We start from the raw sequence: 22,234 nt of genomic DNA on the forward strand, positions 1-22,234 counted from the left end.
TCATTTTGGTGACCCTGTTAAGTCGCTCTTGCAAATTAAACTATCCTGGTCTCTTTGAATGATCACCTGGTTAAACAAAAACATCTTGAACTTGAACATAGAAGAGTAGAGTATTCCCACGTTATTCAAGCACTTGCTATCCGCGATTTTGCCTATCCGCGAATCGCATCTGGAACTCTGCACGACTGGATCGAAAGAGAAAGTGGTGGGATAAAGGGATGAGAAAGAATGTGACGAGATAAAGAGATGAGATTAAGTGACGAGAGAAATAGAGAGGGATAACTTCTAGAAACTTTAGAAGCATCTGCAGACATTACTCGTACGACATTCGTAGAGCCAATATCGTTATCCACAATTTTTGCTATTCATTGGCATCTCTGGAACGTATCCCTTGCAAATAACGAAGGAATACTGTACCATTCGACAGGAGAGTAATTTACTAAATTTGTCCCCAACAACTCTTCCATTGCAGACTGAATGACGGAGATTGGACTGTGGAGAACTCGATGATCTGCTTGTGGAATGTGTGCCGGAGAGGGCTGATCCCAGACGTGCCTGATCGCACATTGGATGTTCCAGGCTGCCTGCTGTGCCTCACCTTCCACCCCACATGGCCAGCGGTCATTGCGGGTAAAACTAACGCTGTTGTTAATTCTCCCTTATTATTTGGAACGTGAGAGATGCTGCCGCGGTAGAATGGTTGGCACAAGTGGCTTGCACTCATTGGTTTTTTCGGTAAAGTCACGTATGTAGAAATAAAATCAAATTTAACTAAATTAAATTAAAATAAATCCCGACGTTTCGAATGCAACACAAGCGATCATCATCAGGTGAAAATGTGGCAAAACACACAGCAAGGAAACACACAGGGGGATACCAAGCACACAGCACACAGAGAACGGTAAACTACACGGAGGCAAACAACAACAAGAAGATGGGAGACGAGAACTCAACAAAGCTTAGAAACATAATGTGATGCAACACCAGTCGGCCAACAACACAGTCAGACACTAACCTGGTTGACCACGCATTTCAAAAGACTTGCAACCAACAGGTCGCCAATCTCATTGCGTGGAAATTGAAACATTGGGTACGTTTATGATGACCACCGCCTCTGTCCACCCAGCAGTAAAAATGGGTAGGCCACAGTGGAACAGTAAGTTGCACGGAGTGGTGTAAAGTGTGGGAACTCTCACCTCTTCCAAGATTGGCACGTTTGTCTACGTACGGTGCGAAAAAAGTTCAACATACACCTTACCAGTGTGGAAGAGTAGGGCAAATAGCATCTGGAGGGACTCTCCAGATCTCCCACTAGTGGAGGCCCTTCCACCAGCAATGTCACGAGCAAGCTATTGCAAGACTGCACCTTTACCTTAAGGGATATGATGAGACCTTGGGAATGATAATGTTTAGGATCAATATTTGCTCAATAGTGCTCTCGGTATGACTGAATGCAAGCCTTCCGAATGGGACGATTGTTTCATGTAGATTCATTTGTATGTATTTATGTATGTTGATCTTCTTTTGCACCGTACGTAACTAACCGTGCTCATCGGAGGTGCGATTTTTATTTGTCACAAACTGGTGACATTGAAACAATCAATGAAAAACTTTGTAGTTTTTCATTCCATTACTGGATCATATTTTCTTTTTGTGAACCTGTTTTTATATTGTTTGTTCTTTCACCAAATGTTCTTCCTGGTGGAATATCGGCATCACGTCATGAGAAAAAGAATCCATTAAGAAATCTCACAGAGAAGTGCAGCCCTATGTGTCTAAGAACAAGCTGCTCGAGAGATTCTTCACAGAGATTCTTCTCAAAATCCCTTGCCGTGGCCTATTTATCTTTACACAATAGGGGGCGCAAAATTCCCACTTTTCTGTAAAATTGCTGTTCGTTGCATGGAGGTGAAACAGTATTTTTGGAAATTATCGAAATGATGTGAAACATAAAATTTAATTTTTTTGGCATTCCTCGGTGACTGGCCTGAGACCAATAACATGCTTCACTTGACAACTTTGGTGTTTAATCCTCTGGGTGGCTGAAATCCAGCTAATTGCTTTGACCTCTGATCTGCCGAGCCACCTCGTCAATATCAATAATTTTTGCCATATTTTTCCATGGTAAATGTTTTTGATAAGTGAATAGCAACTCCCGGATGGAGGTATAGCTGATTACGGTTAACAGAATGCTGTATGTACGCATGTTGAACTTCTTATGATCTTGTGTTTTGATTTAGTGTGCTCATCTTTAAAGGTGCATTGACATGTTTTGGTACTCCTACTGATGCTCCTGCTGTTGTGGAAGTGACTCATGCAACCAGCTATGGCTACAGGGTTTGGTGGTACATGTTGTTTATGTCGTTTATTGTGAAATTTCGGTCACAGTTCCTATGATCACTGTTACATTGCTTTTATGGATTTATTTTGGTGATTTCGAAAAGTTTTTTGGTTTGGCCATGTTTGTTTGTTGTAGTATGGAGTTAGACTGATGGCTTTAATCTAAGTTGTCTTGTGGTTGTTGTTGTTTGACTTGCATCCCACTGGGTTTTTTGCACACAGCATTGGTGTACAGCCCTTTTTCTGGAAGATTTAGCTGTTTTTTCCTGGATTTTTCTGTTTGAACATAGTCACTTTAAGATGTTTTCCTGTTCATGTTTTAGTTTTTTGTTTGTTGCGGTTGCACCCAATTCAAGAGCCGAATGGCTCACAGGGCTATACCAAATAAATGAAATGAAAAAAAAATTAAATGAAGCTGTCGCACTGTGCTTAGCCAACCGTGCTAATCGGAGGTGTTCGGTTTTATTAGTGTTTGTCTTGCATGTACACGTATTGCTATGATAACAAGAAACATTTTCACGATTACATTTGTCTCGATCACGTATACGTTTCTACGTGGACACGTATTTGTACGACGCATTCTTTGTTGGAACCTTAGTCCTATCTCGCAGAAGAGACTTGTTTTACATGGGCTCTCACATCGTCATATGTATGGTTCATGCATGTGCTGTATGCATGTTGTCCCTTGATACGTGAATGCAGGTGGTGCAAGCAGCGGAGAGGTGTTTGTGTGGGACACATCGCAGGAGGAAGATCCACTCCTGGCCCATAGTGGCGTAAATGCCACTACACACCAGCAGCCTGTGACCCAGGTACAACATGGGGCAAACATCCTTTGCCCTCATTGGAACCTCATTTGCCCAAAGTTGTGCAAAGTTGTGCAAAGTTGTGCGCTTTTTGGCATCATCTGGTCCAACACCATGTGAGACTAGGCTCTAAGGAAAGCTGTCTCGGGTGTGGACCAATCAACTTCAAGGACAGTGCATACATTCTAGATTTGAAGTTTTCGTGACTGCAAGGATTCATTCTCTTAGTTCTTTTGGTAAAGTCACGTAGGTAAAAAATGAAATAAAAATTAATAAAAATAAAACAATAAAAATCATGACGTTTCGGAGGCAACACAAGCTTCCGTCTTCAGGTGAAACCGTCACAGCAAAATATCTGTACCTTATATAGTGGTTGAGGGGGGAGGAGCCAGGAAGGGCAGCGGGGGAGGAGGAGTTGTGAAGTGGTCAATTACTGCTTTTGTTATACTGCTGGGTGGGGGAGTATAAGTGCATACATTATCAGAGTTATGTTTTTTGTTTGCATTATGACTGCAGGTATTGTGGTCTATGCAAACATGACTCCTTGTAAAAAAGATGTCAGTTTTGTTGCCAGATAAAAGGGTAAAATACCAATTATCCTTTGCCCTTTCCCGTTCCGAGACGACTTAAAATTTCAGGGTGGGTACCGTTCACCGCTGAATCTCGGAACGCGCTCGCGGTTCAACGTTAATTTTATTTCGACAGGTATAGCGCCGTTGTTTTTAAAGGCATCGCGTACTCACCGCAGAGAACCACAGCGACATGACCACACTCTCCGATAGCTGGCGCCAAACTGTGCCTCGCCCTCCCGCATAGCCTTGTGGGAGCCTCGGTATCGATAAAGTTATTTTAAATTTTATTTTTGTTTCTTTTCCGGCTCGAGGTGGGAATGGTTTAATGTCAGGCAGGGTTAATCCATATCTCCCAATATAATAACCTAAAATAAGTTCCCGTATGTAATAATGTATACTCCTTTGTCATTCCACTGCTGGATGAAGGCCTCCGCATACTGTGGGAGTTGTTTGACCATACTTCTCCAGGTTAGTCTGGGCGAGTTGGTTTAGTGGTGAGCAGGCCTGGTTCATTTATCACTTGCCACTGATGTTAGTAGTGGCCAAGAATCAAACTTGAGTGGAAGGGGTTAATAGCGCAGTGCACTAATCAATGCATCACTTCTGTAATGCGGGCGCGGGCGACCTCCCGGATGTGACGTCACGGAGAGGTGGAGTTAGGTGACGTGGGAGCAAGGTTAGGGTTCTTAAGGGATGAAACCGGAAGGAGAAGGGAGAGAGTGAGAGACTGGACGAGAGTAAGGCCACGTTGGGCGAAGCCAGGAAGAGTGGCACCGTCGGCCAGCGGTGACCAGCTAAGGGAGCAGCCAGCGGAGCTGCGGGAGAAGGAAAAATGTTCCGGCGCCAGCATCGGCTTCTTCGTCCGAAGACGACGACGACTTCCCTCCTACCATGGATCCTGCTGGGATGGTGGAGGAGAGCCCTGCTGAAATGAGCGCGGGGACTGGAGTTGAAGATGTAGCCGCAGTGTCGGGGCCGCCAACAACATCAGACGCTGATCCGCGATGGCTGCAGATGGCGGAGCAACTGGAGACTCTCAAGGACGTCCTGGGCCAATTGTGTCATCTCGTCACCCCAAGGACGGCGGCGGTGAGAGCGGAGAGTGCTCCACAGGCCGCCACAGTATCTTCGCTCCCGGCGCCATCGGCCACGCGGCAGGAGGCCGCCATCTTGCGCGTTCCGCGGCGGGAAACCGCCATCTTGACCACGCCGCGGTTCGACGCCATTTTGAATTTGCCACCGGAGGAGCCATCGGCGGAGGGCGGAGTAAAGAGAAGTCGGAGTCGCCATCTCACCACGGTCAAAGAATTCGCCATTGGGGGCGATTGGAGCGCTTTCGCCTGCAGATTCTTGGCGGCGGTCCGTTCTGCGAGATGGACCGATGCTGAGGCCTTAGAAGTGTTGCCGACTCTTCTGGATGACGAATCTGTTCGATTTTTTCGTTCCATTAAGGCCGAAAAGAAGAAAACATTGTATGGAGTTTTTCAATAAATGGCCGACGCCTACGAGCCACCTGACGACGCGCATCGGCGATTTGCTCAACGACAACGAGCGCCCGAGGAATCGCCCGTGGCATACAGGGGTGCGGTGCTTGATTTGGCTATGGCCGCGTATCCAGAAACAACACCTGACCTGCTCGAGGCTCTCATCTTGGGCAAGATGCTCGAGCTGTCGCGGGATCTTGGGATTCCCATGCCGGTGTGTGGGCATGAGAAGCTCACTTCCCGGGCGGCGGCAAAATGTCTGGATGCACAATTCAACCTCCGACGGTGGAAACAAGTCGCGGCGTGGACGGGGGGGGCCGTCGCAGAGGATGGCGCTCTGGGTTGGGACCCTACGAAGTCGGTATACGTGCCGGACGGCGGGGGGCCCTCAGGAGCTGACGGCCGCCTCTGGGCCATGGTCAGGCCGCGGTGGGCCGGCCTCTCGCGCTGCACCACCGGTACGGGGCCGGCGGGATACAAGGCCTGCACTTCGGCGCAACGACGCCGATTGTTTCCGCTGCGGACGGAGGGGCCACTACGCGAAGGACTGCTGGGCCCGCATCCCGGGTCCGCCGCAACAGGAGGCCTCATCACCGGCCAAGCCGACTAAGGAACCACCGAACCAGGCAAGTCGGCACGCACCAGACACCCGGCAAGGCTTTGCACCTCACCCATCACCTTCGTTGTGCGATCCGAATGTTGTTGTCGATGAGAGGCCAGCGACGGGGCCTTGTCGCTCGGTGACGCAGTGGCGCAAGTTGGCACGGAGGGTTGTCGCGGCCGCTACGGGTTCGTCCACCGTACCGGGGTCTATACAAGGGGTGGACGTACGCATTCTAGTCGATTCCGGCGCGTCCGCCACTATCATTTCGAATGTCATTTTCCATCTGTTGGGCATCCCACCCGGGGCCGTGCGTCCGGTTTACGGGTCATGCGTCGCTGCGAACGGGGGTAGCATGGGCATCGTGGGCCAGGTGGACATTAAAATAACTATTGGGGAGGTGTCGGCTTCGGGCATGGTGTTGATTTCAAGGTCCTTGGCAGTTCCATGTTTATTGGGCACTGATTTCCTGGCTAAAATGCCTATTTTGATCAAAATTAATGAGAATTGTATTGAACTGCCAGGTGCCCGTAAAATCTCCTTTCTGCCCTCGCCCTGGGGGCGACCTGCTTCAGCCGTACAAGTGCAGGCGCTGTCCGTGGCATCTGTTGACATCCCACCTGGCTCACAGATGCTTATTCCCTTGCGGTATCGGAACGGCTGGGGGCGATTGGGGTTTTGTTGTCTCCGTCAGCCTCGATAACGATCGGATTGGCGCTGGTTGGGGCACAGACCATCGTCCGGCCGGATCAATTACCTTTCTTACAGGTGCTCAATGCGAGTGCGGAAACCGTCCGCGTCCCGGCTGGTACGGTCGTGGCACATGCCACGACGGCATTTACGGCTCAGGATTGTTCGTATAGCCAGGGGGTGGTTGCTGGGGTTTCTGAGCCGGTGCCTTCAGATGATCGCTAGATTGCTAAATTGTGTGACGAGAACTCTTCCCTGTCCGTGGATCAACGTGGTGCGCTTCACAAATTGTTATTGACGTTTTCGGATGTATTTAGCTCCGATGATTTGGATCTGGGGCGCACCTCGTTGCTTCACCATCATATTGATACAGGCGACGCTGCCCCTATTCGGTTGAATTCGCACCGAATGAGTCCCGCCGAGCGAGACCACGTTCGGGGAGCGGTGGAGGACATGTTGGCTGCGGACATTATATCGCCATCTAACAGCCCTTGGGGCGCACCTGTGGTTTTGGTCAAGAAAAAGGATGGCACATTGCGATTTTGTGTTGATTTTCGCAAATTGAATAAGATATCAGTGGCAGATGCGTATCCCCTGCCGCGTATGGACGACTCCCTCGATGCATTGTCGGGGGCGAAGTTCTTTTCCACACTGGACCTCTCTTCGGGATTTTGGCAGCTTCCCCTTGACGAGCCCTCGCGGGAGAAAACCGCATTCCGTACGCCACAGGGGTTGTTTCAATTCAACTGCCTTCCGATGGGGCTGAATGCGGCCCCTGCCACATTTCAAAGGCTGATGGAGCTCGTGTTGACGGGGTTGCAGTGGGAGACATGTCTCATATATTTGGACGATATTATTGTCTTCAGCCGCACATTTGACGAACATTTAAGGCGGCTGGAGACGGTGTTCACGAGGATGCGCTCCGCGAATCTGAAATTCAAACCAAAGAAATGTCACCTACTGCAACGGTCCGTCCGTTATTTGGGGCACATCGTGAGTGCTGAGGGGGTGTCCACGGACCCGGAAAAAACGGCGTGCGTCCGGGATTGGCCTACTCCGGCCACCGTGGGAGATGTACGTCGATTTTTGGGATTTGCCTCATATTAACGAAGGTTTGTGCCGAATTTTGCGACGATCGCGAGGCCTTTGCATCTCCTTACGGGTAAGGGACGTAAGTTTGCGTGGGGACCGCCGGAGGAGGCGGCCTTTCAAAGTCTGCGCGATCTGTTGGCTACGGCCCCAACATTGGATTATCCCGATTTCGATCGCCCATTCATTCTTGACACGGACGCGAGTGACACAGGTATTGGCGCGGTATTGTCCCAGTCTAGAGGGGGCGTGGAGCGCGTCGTGGCGTATGGTAGCCGGGTCTTGTCTCCCGCGGAAACCCGCTACTGTGTCACTCGCAGGGAACTCCTAGCCGTTGTTTTTTTCCTACGTCAGTTTCGACCGTACCTGTACGGCCGTTCCTTTATCGTGCGTACGGATCATGCGGCCTTGCAATATGCCCTTAAAATGGATCAACCTTCCGGCCAGTTGGCGCGTTGGTTGGACACGCTACAGGAATTTTCATTTCAAATTCACCATCGCAAAGGGGTGTGCCATGCGAACGCAGACGCACTTTCCAGATTGCCGCAGCACTCCCCTTGCAAATGTGCGTCGGGGACGCATAGATGTACGCCCAGCCTATCCCCCCCTCAGCCGCTGGTGTTGGCTGTTGAGGAGTCGGATGCTCCTGTGGAACCGGGGCCGACTGATGGGGTTTTAAATCTGCCACGGTCTGTTTGGATACGGGAGCAGATGATGGATGAGTCGTTAGTGTCCTTGCGGAAGCGATCTAAAGTGGAGATTGGGGGTCCGGTTACGGAGGGTGTGCCGGAAACCGCGATCCGAGATGGTCTGCTCATGTGGAGGGAAGGTCTCCAGGAGCGCTGGCGTCTGGTAGTGCCTGCGTCCCTGCGATACGAGTTGATTAGAACTCTCCATTGTGACACGCTATTACATCTGGGCGTGCAGAAGACCTTGTTGACGTTGCAACGTCATTATTTTTGGCACGGCATGGCAACGGATGTCGTGGGGCACGTCCGCGCGTGCCCTGATTGTGCCCGACGTAAGCCACCTAAACATCCCTATGTGCCGCCTTTACAGTCAATTCAGGTGTCTCGGGTTAATGAATTGGTGGCACTGGACATTTTGGGACCTTTCCCACCATCGGCGAGGGGTAATAAATATTTGCTGGTCGGGGTTGAGTACCTCTCCCGTTGGCCGATGGCCTGGCCGTTGCCCGACCAATCGGCCGTGGCCATTACCGACGCCTTTTTGTTCGGATACGTTATGGACAAGGGTGCGCCGGAGAGACTCCTCACGGACCAGGGCCGAAATTTCTCTTCTAAATTATTGGCGGAAGTGTGCGCGGGCCTAGGGACTAAGAAAGTCCGGACATCCCCATACCATCCGCAAACGGATGGTATGGTTGAGCGGCTAAACCGGACATTGTCTGCCATGCTGTGCCATACGGTGAGTGAACAACAATCGGATTGGGACCTGCACATCCCGGGGGTGCTTTCGGTGTACAGGATGACTCCTCATGCGGCTACGGGTTATTCGCCGTTTTACCTTATGTATGGTCGGGAAAACGTGCCGCCGATGGATGTGCAGCTGGGAACCGGTGTGAGGGGACCTTGTAAACCACTCCCTGACTACATTCGGGACACTGTTCGCCGGGTCTCGGAGGCGCGGGAGAGTGCCCGCGTGGCTACGGCCAAAGCCCAAGCCCGGAACGAGAGGTATGCGCGGCGTTCCAAGGGGGAATGCCCCTGGAAGGTTGGTGACCTGGCCTGGCTCCATTGCCCGCAGGTGCGGCCGGGTACCTCTCCCAAATTTCACAAACCTTGGCAAGGGCCCGTCCGCCTCATTGAGGTTCCTAACCCTCAGTCGGCGCGTGTTCAGATTGGTTCTCGCCGCTGGTTTGTTCACACGTCGCGCTTGAAACCATATGTTGCTCCCCTACATGATGCGTCATCTCCCAATGTTGCCTTGCCGGGGTCTGTTGCTGCCGACTCTCCCCCGCCTGCGTCCATTGATCTTGCTAGAGCGCCTGTCGTACCTGTTCCAGGCAGACCGCCCGTGACACCACGGAGGACGAGGGGCCCTGCTCGGAGGGTGCCTGCCAGGTCTGCGGGAACTTCGAGCCCTGCAGTCCTTCCGACCCCGCTGCAGACACATCCGCGGGACTCGCCCGAGACTAATCCTTCAGGGACACGGGACGTTGGTGGACTTCCAACAGCGACAGGAGGATTACACCCTGTCACTCCTCAAACTCCATCACGTTCCCGTTCCGCGGATGGGCCGCCGACCGTCCGGACGGGCCGGCGACCCGCACACGTTCTAAATCCCTTGTGTTTCGTTGATTGTTACGTTGCATTATTGCTCTTAAGATGTATTTATTGCCTGCTTCTTGTACGTTCGTTGATTGTTATGTTGTGTTGATTGTTCTTACTGTTATATTGCATGCTTGGTGTCCTTTGGTGTGTCAAGGTCGGTTTCGCCCGCATTACTGTTGGTATTGTTCAGCCGAGGTCGGCTGGGTTTTTCTCCACGGGGAGGGTGGTGTAATGCGGGCGCGGGCGACCTCCCGGATGTGACGTCACGGAGAGGTGGAGTTAGGTGACGTGGGAGCAAGGTTAGGGTTCTTAAGGGATGAAACCGGAAGGAGAAGGGAGAGAGTGAGAGACTGGACGAGAGTAAGGCCACATTGGGCGAAGCCAGGAAGAGTGGCACCGTCGGCCAGCGGTGACCAGCTAAGGGAGCAGCCAGCGGAGCTGCGGGAGAAGACAGCAGTGGGGCTGCTAGAGAGAGGCTACGAGAGCGACGAGAAGAGTAACTGCAGCGAGTCGGTTGAGGAGCTGCGGTGAGCACAGCCGGCGAGGCTGTGTGTGAGAGGCTACGAGAGCGACGAGAAGAGTAACTGTAGCGAGTGCAGCCAGTGGGGCTGCGGAAGGGTAACAGGGGCGAGGCTGCTGGAAGGTTACGAGAACAACGGGAGACCAAGAGCGGAGCTGCTTGGCGTGACGGGGGTAACAACAGTATCAGAGCAGTGCGGAAAGCCTCAAAGAAGGACAGCCGTGTGGGTTACGAGAAAGAACCGAATAAAGGACACAAAGCCAGACTTCGTGGTCGAGTCTTTTATTACACTTCTCCACCCCAATCATAGCCTGACACCGCTAATGAGGATTATTCTACAGTGGAGTGAATTTTAATTATGTATAACAAATCCTGCCTGGATGTGCTGTGTTTTCATTTTTATATTTGTATTTGATTTATTTCAGCAGGAAGGGCACAATGAGCTGTTAGGCTTTATTTTATAGGCGTCTTACGATGGCACAGATGTTTAGAGCATATTATTCACAATTAGCTTGTGAATTCAAATCCCCATTGGGAGTCAACTCGGAGCATCATCTATGCATGTGTAGTAAGTAGCGGAGGAGACGATGTCGAAGTTGAGACACACTGTTTATTAACTCCGGGACAGATACAATAGTTGAAGGGGTATCGGCCCCTTCACCCGTACTATGGGAAACCCACCCTAGTACTAAGCCCTCTGTCCTGTCCCCCAGTCCTCCTCTACTGGGCTACGGGAGGCTGACTGATCTGGCCCTGGCAAGCACAGATCTCGGCACCAGCTAACCAGCCTTGCCCTGACAAGGGCAGCGGTCTGGAAGCTCCTGGGCCGCGCCACTGGCTTACCCGGCTCGGCCCTTATAAGGACGGCGAGACCGGGGAGTCCCAGGGCCTAATCTCCGAGTCTTGGATCTTCACTGGTCAGCTTCGTGTCGAACTGAACTCGAGCTCTTTGGGTTCCACCTTTTATAGGGATCGCCTCCAAGGGCTGGGGGCGTGGGCAATAACTGATGCGGACGTCGGTGTGACCACCCGTGTATGTGAGTGCCGACAGCCCTGTGTTTGTTGTCCGCTGTTTCTCCCGTAATAACCCCTACATCACCCCCCCCTGTACAGCTCGCAGCCGTCCCGGCTGCAACAATCCCTCAACCCCCAAGAATAAAGATTAACACCGTCAATACACGTGTGCCTCGTAACAGTAACAATAACAAGAACAAGCGTAACATCAACCGATGGTTCCCTATATAACAAAAAAAACCCCCACGCAGAACCGCAATACATATACAGAACGGTATAACAGCACATGCAATCAGCATATCGCGATCACACGCGTACATTGAAGCACAATAGCAAGCAAATCTGCAGGCGACCAACACACCATCAATCCCGTCGCAACTTTGCAACCACAACACAATTATTCTCTGTCATGCAACGACCGCATCGCACACCGCACCTCGCAGCACAATACAGCCCAAAAAAAAACATTTTTTTTTCTCTTTTTTTTTTTCAATTAAGCCCATCGCGCACGGTAACCCACGAGATGGTACAGCACAGGGTACCCGACGCTCCCACGTTAATAATTAACTATACCATCAAGATAACAACTCCACGCAGCAGCGCACACACTCCCTTTGAAACTCAGCAACCACAGCAGACTCTCCGTCCATTCCCAACACACGCACACACTTACATGGACAGCAAGCAACAAGCAGATAGCGTGGTCATCGTTATTACACACACATACAACCAAAAAAACATATATACAATGAGCGGGTTCCGCAGCAACGGAACACGCGCGGAAAGCGAATCATAACAACCGGCGCGTTTTGGCGCGAGTCCGTGCAGCGGGCCCGTCACAAGGGGCCGGCTTGGTAGAGTCGGTGGCAGGTGTCGCATCAGCAGGTGCCTGGTCGTCCGGTTTCCCGGACGTGCCAGCGCCGCCCCCCACGGGGGAGGCTGGCAGCCCAGAGGGCTTCAGTCCTGGGGCTCCTGAAGACGGGACAGTCATTAGTGGATCAGAGGCTGGCATCGATCCCGCCCCCCCGGAGTCAGAGGACTCCCCACATGTTCGGCCATTTTCGTGGGAGGAAGCATGCGGAGCAAAAAATGGCTTTAACCGTGAAGGGTGTACAAACCACCGACGCTTCCCCCACTTAATACGCACACATTGAGGCCGTACAACCTGCACAATTTCAACGGGGCCCCTCCATGGTCGCAACAACTTAGCCGAGGTGGCCAATGGCACCTGGGGGCAGTGCAACCATGCTCGGTCGCCCGGGTGCCATTCGTGCGTGTGAGTCCGGCGCGACCGCAACCTCTTGTTTTGTTTCTGGCGGGAGTCAGAGTTTTGCATGGCCGCCTGCCGTGCCTCCGCCAAGCGAAGGATGTTGAATTTAACATGGTCGGCGATTTTCGACTTGGCATGAGGCGCGGCAATCGCCAGCTGAGTCGCGACAGGCGGGTCAACCTCGCGACCATACATAAAAAAAAATGGCGAGAAACCGGTCGCCGCGTGAGGAGCCATCCTGTATGCCGCCAGGACTCCCCCGATCCGTAGATCCCAATCGTTTTGGGACTCAGATACCTGGTGGGATAGCATGGACGTAAGAGTCCTATGCAAGCGTTCCACCATCCCATCCGTCTGTGGATGGTAAGGCGAGGTACAAACTTTCTTGGTACCCAGAAGGCCACATACCTCGTGTAAGAGGGTACTAGTGAAATTCTTTCCCTGATCGGTCAACAACCGTTCCGGAGCGCCCTTGTCGAGGACGTAGCCCTGAACAAAAGCCTCCGCAACGGCCGCTGCGGACTGGTTGGCGAGGGGCCAAGCCATAGGCCATCGCGTGAAATATTCCACGCCAACCAGCAGGTACTTATTACCCCTCGGCGTGGAAGGAAACGGTCCCAAAATATCAAGGGCGACCAGCTCGTTAACCCGGGTGACCGAAATGGACTGGAGCGGTGGACTGGCTCCCTTCGCCGGCGGCTTCCGTTGTGCACACTGGGTACAGGACCGCAGCAGATCGTCCACGTCTCTTGCCATGCCCGGCCAAAAGTAATTAAGCTGGAGCGTGGCAAGTGTTTTGAGGGTACCCAGGTGCAGGAGCCGTTCATGAGCAGCCCATACAGCCCTACCCCTCAACGTGGAAGGCACCACCAGCCTGTGACGGCGGATCGTCCCGTCCCAATGCATGAGTACGCCCTGGCACCACCCCCATGAGTCAACGCCCGACTTCCCTGGATCCGATCCTTCCGCGCAACGTCGTAGTGCCAGGAGGGTCGCATCCTCCATTTGGAGGCGGCCCCACTCAGCACTCGACAAGCCAAGTAGGGAATCACTCCCACCCTCCGAAATAGGACCAGCGTCCGAAGGAGTATCAACTGCGGCCGCAAGAACCCGATCCTGACCGTCACTTGCCGATTTGCAACGGCCCGAACCCAAGAAACAAGTGCAATCCGGGGCGATCGGCAGGCGTGATAGGGCATCGGCATTGGTGTGGCGAATCCCCTTCCGGTAAGTTGTTTCAAAATCGAAATCCTGCATGATCTCGAGCCATCGGGACAACTGCCCCGATGGCTGGTTAATTCGTAGGGCATACTGCAATGCCGCATGATCTGTACGGACGGTGAAATGCCGGCCGTACAGATATGGCCGGTACTGTTGGATAAAGAACACGATAGCCAACAGTTCGCGGCGGGTGACGCAGTACCGCTGCTCGGCCGGGGACAGTACTCTACTACCATAAGCCACAACGCGCTCCACGCCACCCACAATTTGTGACAGCACGCCTCCAATCCCGGTATTGCTCGCGTCCGTGTCGAGCACGAACGGCATGGAAAAATCGGGGTAGCTTAACGGCGGGGCCCCCACCAGGGCATCCCGAAGAGAGACAAAAGCGGCGTTCTCCACCGGCCCCCAATGAAATTTGACCCCTTTTGACGTCAAGGCATGTAGTGGCTTAGCGATGGAAGCAAAGTCCGCAACAAACCGACGGTAATATGAAGCAAAGCCGATGAAGCTTCTAACCTCCCCCACCGAGGTTGGGGTAGGCCAGGAGCTGACACAACGCGTTTTGGCGGGATCGGTTGAGATACCTGACCGGCCGACGATGTGACCCAAATATTTACAGGTTCGCGCAGCAAATGGCACTTTTGTGGCTTGAATTTCAAATTTGCAGCGCGCATCTTGAGAAAGACGGCCCGAAGCCTATCAAGGTGTTCCTCGAACGTCTTACTGAATACGATAACGTCATCCAGGTAAATCAAACACACCTCCCATTGCAAGCCAGCGAGGACCAATTCCATCAGGCGCTGGAACGTCGCGGGAGCAGAGTGTAATCCCATGGGTAAGCGATTGAATTGGAAGAGGCCGTGCGGCGTTCGGAAAGCAGTTTTGGGTCTAGATTCGTCGTCCAAGGGAAGTTGCCAAAATCCTGAGAGCAAATCCAAAGTGGAAAAGAATCGCGATCCCGCGAGGGCATCCAGCGATTCGTCCATTCGAGGAAGCGGATAAGCATCGGCCACCGAGATCTTATTTAATCGCCGGAAATCAACGCAGAACCTTAGGGACCCGTCGTGCTTTTTAACCAACACTATGGGTGCACCCCAAGGGCTGGTTGAGGGAGAAATTATGTCCGATTTCAACATGTCATCTACAGCCGATTTGACATGATCCTTTTCGGCGGGACTTAACCGAAAAGGATTCTGGCGGATAGGAGCGTTGTCACCGGTGTCAATATGGTGGCGTAGCAATTCGGTACATCCGATATCGTATTTATGTTTACTGAAAACGTCGGAAAATTCTCGCAATAAGGCGCGTAATTTAGCACGTTGTGCGTCGGACAGGTCAGGTGACTCAGCACACAACGCATCCAGCCAACCCTCGTCAGCGTCTGAGGCTAATCGCGTATGAGAATCGGTGGCCACCTGGCCAACGATTGGCGTTTCCGCAGGTACCGGAACCGCATGTGCGAACACGGTACCTTGCGAAACCACTGCCGTCCGTGTCCCGACATTGAGGACCGCGATAAACGGGTCCCCATCCCCTTTAACAATAGTCTGGGCCGTTACCAGATCTGGCCCACTCACCCCGGCTCTAGATGGTCCCAAAATAACGCCTCGGTCAGAGACCCCTTTATCGAACGGACGACGCAAGCGCAGGGGTACCAACATCTGTGCCCCCGGGGGTACACGCACCGTCCGAGCAACAAGCGCCTGTACCGTAGCACAGGCAACACGCACGGCAGGGGTGGCAGGTAGGAACGTCATACGTCGGCCTGATGGAAGCTCGATGCATTGCTGGTCAATCAGAATTTTGATGGGCAATTTGGCCAAAAAGTCTGTCCCCAACAGGCACGGAATAGCCAGCGAGGAAGAGACGAACACCGGCCCAGATAGTTTAATGTCCCCTATGGAAATTTGCGCTCGAATTTGACCGATAATACCCAACGAGCCCCCATTTGCAGCGTAAAACGGTATATCGACAGGGAGCAACGGGCGACTCTGAACGGGCAGAATATTATAAATCAAATCCGAAATGATAGTTGCCGAAGCTCCCGTATCGACCAATAACCGTACCTCCACCCCGTCAATATGTCCCGCGACAACGGACGACCCCGCCGATGCAGCCACAACTCGGTGAGCCAACTCGGACCATTGGCCCGGTTGGAGCGCCCTCCCCGACATGCCGCAACCCGACGCACCAGCACCCAACCCCCGAGAATTGTGTGTCGGACCATGTGATAGGAAAGTGGGTGTGTGTGCAGGCCGAACATGTGGGGTGCCATGACTTGCCCGAGGATGTTGCGAAGGCTTGTGAGGAGGGCCGTCCGCAGCTCCAGGTCTCGCACCGCGCTGTCGAGGAGCCCGGCATCCGGACGCCACGTGACCCCGGAGGCCACAATTATAGCAGACGACGAGCGTTCCAGAGGACTTGGGCTGGTCTCGGTGGCTTGGGACGTCCCGAGCTGGACGCTCGGCAGATCGCCACAATACCTGCAGGGCCGGCAGACGTTGCTGGAATGTCGGCTCCGTCTCCGATCCTCTTGCAGCATCCGTAGCGCGTCCCCGTACAGTATGAGTAATGGCGGACTCTAATGGGTGTCGCGCCGTCAGTGACGTGTTGGTCGGGGCTTGGTCGGTGCTGGCGTCCGCTGGTGGTGACGTCGCAACCCCTGACAGGCCGCCACCGCGACCCGCCTCCGCCGATGACGTGGCGGCTGCTGGCTGGGCACCGTCCCCCGCGTGACGAGCTGGGACTCCTCCCTCCGCCCCTACTGTCTGTGAGGCGGGAATTTCGAGTCGCCCCGCTGTTGTAAAGGCGGGAGTTTCTGGCGGGCGTTGTCCATCTTCCCGCCGCGTCGCTCCTCCCGGCCCCAGGCGAGTTATTTGTTCGAGCATAGCGGCCGCTGCATACAAGAGCTCCGCCAGCCGCGAGTGAGCCAACGCCAACTCGTCAGTCGATGTCCCGGCCCTCTCCGACGACCCCGCCGATGTCGGAGCCGGCAGCAGTTGTGCAGGTACGTCGGCGGCGATGTCTTGCACTGCCCCTCCCTCGTCGTCATCCTCTCCTGGGTCTTGGGCACGAGTCTTCCGTCTCGTATCCATGCTTGGACCACTTCTAACACCAGATGTAGTAAGTAGCGGAGGAGACGATGTCGAAGTTGAGACACACTGTTTATTAACTCCGGGACAGATACAATAGTTGAAGGGGTATCGGCCCCTTCACCCGTACTATGGGAAACCCACCCTAGTACTAAGCCCTCTGTCCTGTCCCCCAGTCCTCCTCTACTGGGCTACGGGAGGCTGACTGATCTGGCCCTGGCAAGCACAGATCTCGGCACCAGCTAACCAGCCTTGCCCTGACAAGGGCAGCGGTCTGGAAGCTCCTGGGCCGCGCCACTGGCTTACCCGGCTCGGCCCTTATAAGGACGGCGAGACCGGGGAGTCCCAGGGCCTAATCTCCGAGTCTTGGATCTTCACTGGTCAGCTTCGTGTCGAACTGAACTCGAGCTCTTTGGGTTCCACCTTTTATAGGGATCGCCTCCAAGGGCTGGGGGCGTGGGCAATAACTGATGCGGACGTCGGTGTGACCACCCGTGTATGTGAGTGCCGACAGCCCTGTGTTTGTTGTCCGCTGTTTCTCCCGTAATAACCCCTACACATGCATACATATACAGGTAGTCCCCAACTTACGATGGTCTGACTTACGATATTTCGATTTTACGATGGCGATAGCGATATGACAAATTTGTAAAATATTTTACATTTCGCGCGGCAGGCAAACGCAGCAGCGCACAAGGTACGATACTGTATGTTGGGACGCTGCCGGGATGTACTGTACGCATATAGTTTATACAGTACGGTACTGTAAATTGCTCTGTTTTGCTAAATTATCACTATTCTTTAAGACTCCTGGGTAGGCTAGGCCATCTTCGACTTACGATATTTTCGACTTACGATGGGGTTGTCGTAACGCATCTCCATCGTAAGTCGGGGACTACCTGTATATGCATGTTGAACTTTCGTAGCGTACGTAGCCAACCGTGCTAACCCTCCCTTTGGGGTCCATGACATCCACGTAGTCAGTTGATGGCCCGAGTCTAGTCATCACATGCCCGGTCATCAATGCTACAACAGTGCTATCACGTGAAATGTTGGTATCTGCTTAGTTTGGCAAAATTTCAGCTCTGAGCATTAAAATCTGGATTTCACTGCGGTGTGATGAACATTGCTCTCATATGTGTTAACCAGTTCACGTGAAGTGATCTCAGAGGTAGCTCTCTCACATCCACTCCCTTGGGTCATTCGCAAAACACGATTGTTTGCACTATCATACAAAGGAGAGATATCCCAGCTTGATATTGCATCTCATGACATGACTCCGACCGACAGTACAATTTGGATGAATTTTTTTGGGGGGGACATTTTTAATAGACAAAAAAACCGCGTGCAATTGTGGGAAGTTATCATATGGAGTGACACAGGAATGTGGAATTTACAGACTCTAAACACAAGGTCACTTTTGGCCAAACATTACAAACTGAATTACGATCTATGATTAAGTTTGTTTTGACCGAGGTCATATGTTGTCTTCCCCAGGTGCAGTGGGTCCATTCTCCAGGTCAGAGCCGGGTGCTGTTGCTCATGTCGGCTGGGTTGGATGGGTGCGTGATGACGTGGAGAGTGGAGCTGAGCACAAGGAAAATCACCCCAAACAACAGGGTTGTGCTCCTAGCAAAGCATCTTCCCGGCACCTCCAACCTCAGCAAAGTAAGTCGTACATCGAGTGGAGGAACTCAACTTTTCTACATAGAAACAAAAGTCGAGAAATCTGGCAAGCTACCAAACTTGGAAAACAAGGAACGCAAGTGACGTGGGGACTGTGCAAATCCCTGAAGACAGAAATTCAAGTTGTTTAATTAGCATTCAATTCAAATGCTTCACAGTGAAATAGTCAAATCTAGGTAATATAACAAATAATATGCTGTAAAATAGGCAACTTAACTCTCAAAGCACATCCTTCTGGCATTAAAACACACGAGCACTCAATTAATATTTATTGTAAACGCCAAATCTGAAGAAGAGTATCACATGCTGATGGATAGGACATCTGAATGAAGCTGCACGATCAGTCGATTAACATGCATTTGTTTTGCACGGTTGCTAGAAAGAGGAGCACGCTCATTGGAGAAAATCCGCAGGTTAAATAAAATCTCGCAAACTGTGGACACGTTGCTAGACGGAATGATGGCCGATTTTCAAGCATAGTGATGAATTAAGAGCCAAGGAATGGAGTGCGTCCTCAGAGGATAGGATCTAGACCGAAGAGACGGAGCGATGAAATCAGGTGCTAGGCTGGATAGTTGCATTTTGGAGCCACGAGAGATAGCAGTCGCTTGTGGGTGGAGGAAGCCTTCACCCAGCAGTGGACTGACCATGGCTGTTTATGATGATGGTTCGCCACGGACTGTAAATGTGACCCCGTCTGCACGTTCTCACTTCGTGGCTATGCCTTCAAAATTTCTCGCAAAAAATCCTGGGCTTGCTTGCGTGTTTGTCCACATTGACCGTGCAGGTACAGAGTGAGCTGCCTCTGGGCATCACGGCATTCTCACTCTCGGAGGATTCATCCATGTGCGTGGCTGGGCTGGAGGGCGGGCAGGTGGTCAGGTGTCCCCTGGATCCTCTCGAGCAACCAACTCGAAAAGACCAGCCGCCTTTAAACACGAAGAGCCCAGCCTTGTTCCCCTTCGTGAAGCACCAAGGACCGGTGTACGCTGTTAACTTCTCTCCTTTCAACAGGTACGGCATCCCTCAGCTTCACTGTCACTGCTCCGTAGCCGAGCGGTAGCACTGTTGTCGCTTGTTGTCAGAGGTATGCGGTTCAGAGCCCATCGGCCACCCTGTTTAAATACTGCAGGCTGTATTTACCTTGTATCGTCGTCTTCTTCTTTTACAGTGGATGTTAAGAGATCACCTTGACATTATTTGAAAAATAGCTGGCCACGTGTGCCGGTGTCGTGGGTCCAAATTTGATAAACGATTAGCAAATTACTTAATTGGGAGAAAAAAAAACTGCATATTGGCAGACTAATGCTCATTTTCGTGCTGGGTTTCCGTACACTTTGTTATGCAGTTATAGCTGCCACTGGGGGTGCCGCTTGGTTAGACTGCAGCAGGTCAGTCTCATGCTCTATAAACACATCCTTAACCTTATTCATGTATAATTTCCTAATTAGATCATTTATTTATACTGGAGGAATCCGATGAGCTATGAAGCTCTTTTTTTTTTTTACAGAAGTCCAGGAGTTTTACAGATGTCCAATTCACACACGTGGTGTGTCTGTGTGTGCAAGCTGGTACTGTTACAGAATGACCCAGCAATGCTAACTATGCTCTCAGCGAAAACAGCTACTGTCGCAAAGGTAATAAAACTAAAAAAATAAGTTGTCTCGGTAGATTGCGGTTATTGAAGAACAAGCTAAGCCATGTTTTTCATTGTCAAAGTAAACGTGCGTTTAGTCTGTCGACCGACGAAGCCATGGAGTTCAATGTCGTTGAGCCTCCCTGGCTCAACGGCGACCTTACAAAGGTGACCTTGCAAAGGTTGAAACCCCAAATAGGTGAATTAACCAAAAACACAAAGGCGATGAGATTCACGCGTAGATCCTTTCACACACGCTGCGGCCGCGTTTGCGTCCGTGTTTTTAGGAACGCGTTTCTGAGCGGCGGCATAGACGGGCAGGTGCGCGTGTTCTCAGCGCTGCTTCACGACCCCGTTCTCGTGGTGCGCGCCGCAACCTCCTACGTCCTGGCCGCTGCCTGGTCGCCCGCGCGGCCCCTGGTGCTCGCCGCATCAACTGCAGAAGGTAGTAGACGCTCTGACCTTGATCCTACTGCAAAGGCAATCGATGATCTGACCTTGCTCCTACTGCGAAGGTAGCGGAAGCAAGGTTTGAGGAAATGGGCGGAAGTCAACGGAAAGCAGTGAGATTTTATGCCAGGAAACAAGGTGGGCTGCAGGTAACATTTCTATGCCTGCTGGACATCTGTGAAAAGGGCTTTACGGCTCATCAGATTCCTCCAGCATAAATACATATGCTGATTCTAATGTGATAAACAAAAAATAAATCACGCAATTTTTCATTGGGCTTGTTCGATATGGGAAGTATCCCAGACAGTATGAAAATCATTGATAAGATTTAAAGTTGATCTTTTTAAAAATGATTTTTTATTGTGTGTGTATATATATAACTCTGCATTCTTAAATATGTATAATTGTTCGAGTGATAAGTGAAGAAATATCTAAAACTGTTCTCCCCACACAATTCCACACAACGCTCCGTGCTTGTTTGTTTAGAAGTCCAGTGTCCAGCTCGTCCGTCCGCCATGGGCAGGAATTCCACACAACTCCCCCTCTGCCCCCCCCCCCCTCTCTCTATTGTAGGCCTCGATATAGAGACGTTGTCTTTCTGTGTGCCTATGTGTGTCTCTCTCTGTCTCTGTGTGAGTCTCTCTCTGCTTGTGTGTCTTGTCTGTGTGTCTATGTTGTGTGTCTCTCTCTGTGTGTCTCTGTCTCTCTCTGCTTGTGTGACTGTCTGTGTGTGTCTCTCTTTGTGTGTCTATGTTGTGTGTCTCTCTGTGTGTCTGTGTCTATATGTGTGTCTCTCTCTGTTTGTCTATGTGTGAGTCTCTCTCTGCTTGTGTGTGTGTCTCTCTCTGTGTCTATGTTGTGTGTCTCTCTATGTGTGTCTGTGTGTCTATGTGTGTGTCTCTCTCTGTTTGTCTCTGTGTGAGTCTCTCTCTGCTTGTGTGTCTGTCTGTGTCTCCGTGTCTATGTTTTGTCTCTCTCAAATTTAGCAATCTTTGGAAGAACGTTAATCAACCAGGTGGAGTGTTGACTGTTGTTGGCTGACTCTGTGTTGTATTGCATTGTATTTCCAAGTTTACTAGGTTTGTTTTCTCATTCATTTGTCCCTAATGATGGTTGCTTGTGTTGCAATCGAAACGTCGTATTCTATTATTTAATTTCTACGTGACTTTACCGAAAGAACCAAAGAGTAATTCCTGCAGTCACGAAAGCCTCAAATCTAGTTTGTTCTCTCCAGTTTGGCTGGGTGAAAAGTGGTGATGCTTGTGTAATTACTGGCTCAAACTTAACGAACATAAATCAGTTGCCTCCTTATAGCTCTTTTGCTACAACCATGGTCACCGTTCCTACACTTCACTCGCCGTTTCTTCCACCCACCCATATTGAGGGACTCAGTCTCCCGAACCGTTTCGTCTCATCCACACTGTGCTCCACCGCCGCACTGGAGGTCACAACAATTATCTTTCCGC

The 22,234-nt window shown here is 51.6% G+C and overlaps 1 protein-coding gene across 1 annotated transcript in view; it reads left to right on the top strand.

Moving 5' to 3' along the window:
* The window catches only part of DYNC2I2 (dynein 2 intermediate chain 2), a 45,808-nt gene that overhangs the window by 14,778 nt on the left and 8,796 nt on the right, over positions 1–22,234 (top strand). The window contains exons 3-7 of the mRNA XM_061571615.1: positions 473–630; positions 3,043–3,152; positions 18,494–18,664; positions 19,470–19,696; positions 20,606–20,763. Of these exons, the coding sequence (XP_061427599.1) occupies positions 473–630; positions 3,043–3,152; positions 18,494–18,664; positions 19,470–19,696; positions 20,606–20,763 (824 nt within the window). The remainder of the gene's footprint in view (positions 1–472; positions 631–3,042; positions 3,153–18,493; positions 18,665–19,469; positions 19,697–20,605; positions 20,764–22,234) is intronic.

This window comes from Lethenteron reissneri, chromosome 6 (assembly GCF_015708825.2).
Source record: "Lethenteron reissneri isolate LAM-NWPU_2019-01 chromosome 6, ASM1570882v1, whole genome shotgun sequence".
Taxonomy (NCBI): Eukaryota; Metazoa; Chordata; class Hyperoartia; order Petromyzontiformes; family Petromyzontidae; genus Lethenteron; species Lethenteron reissneri.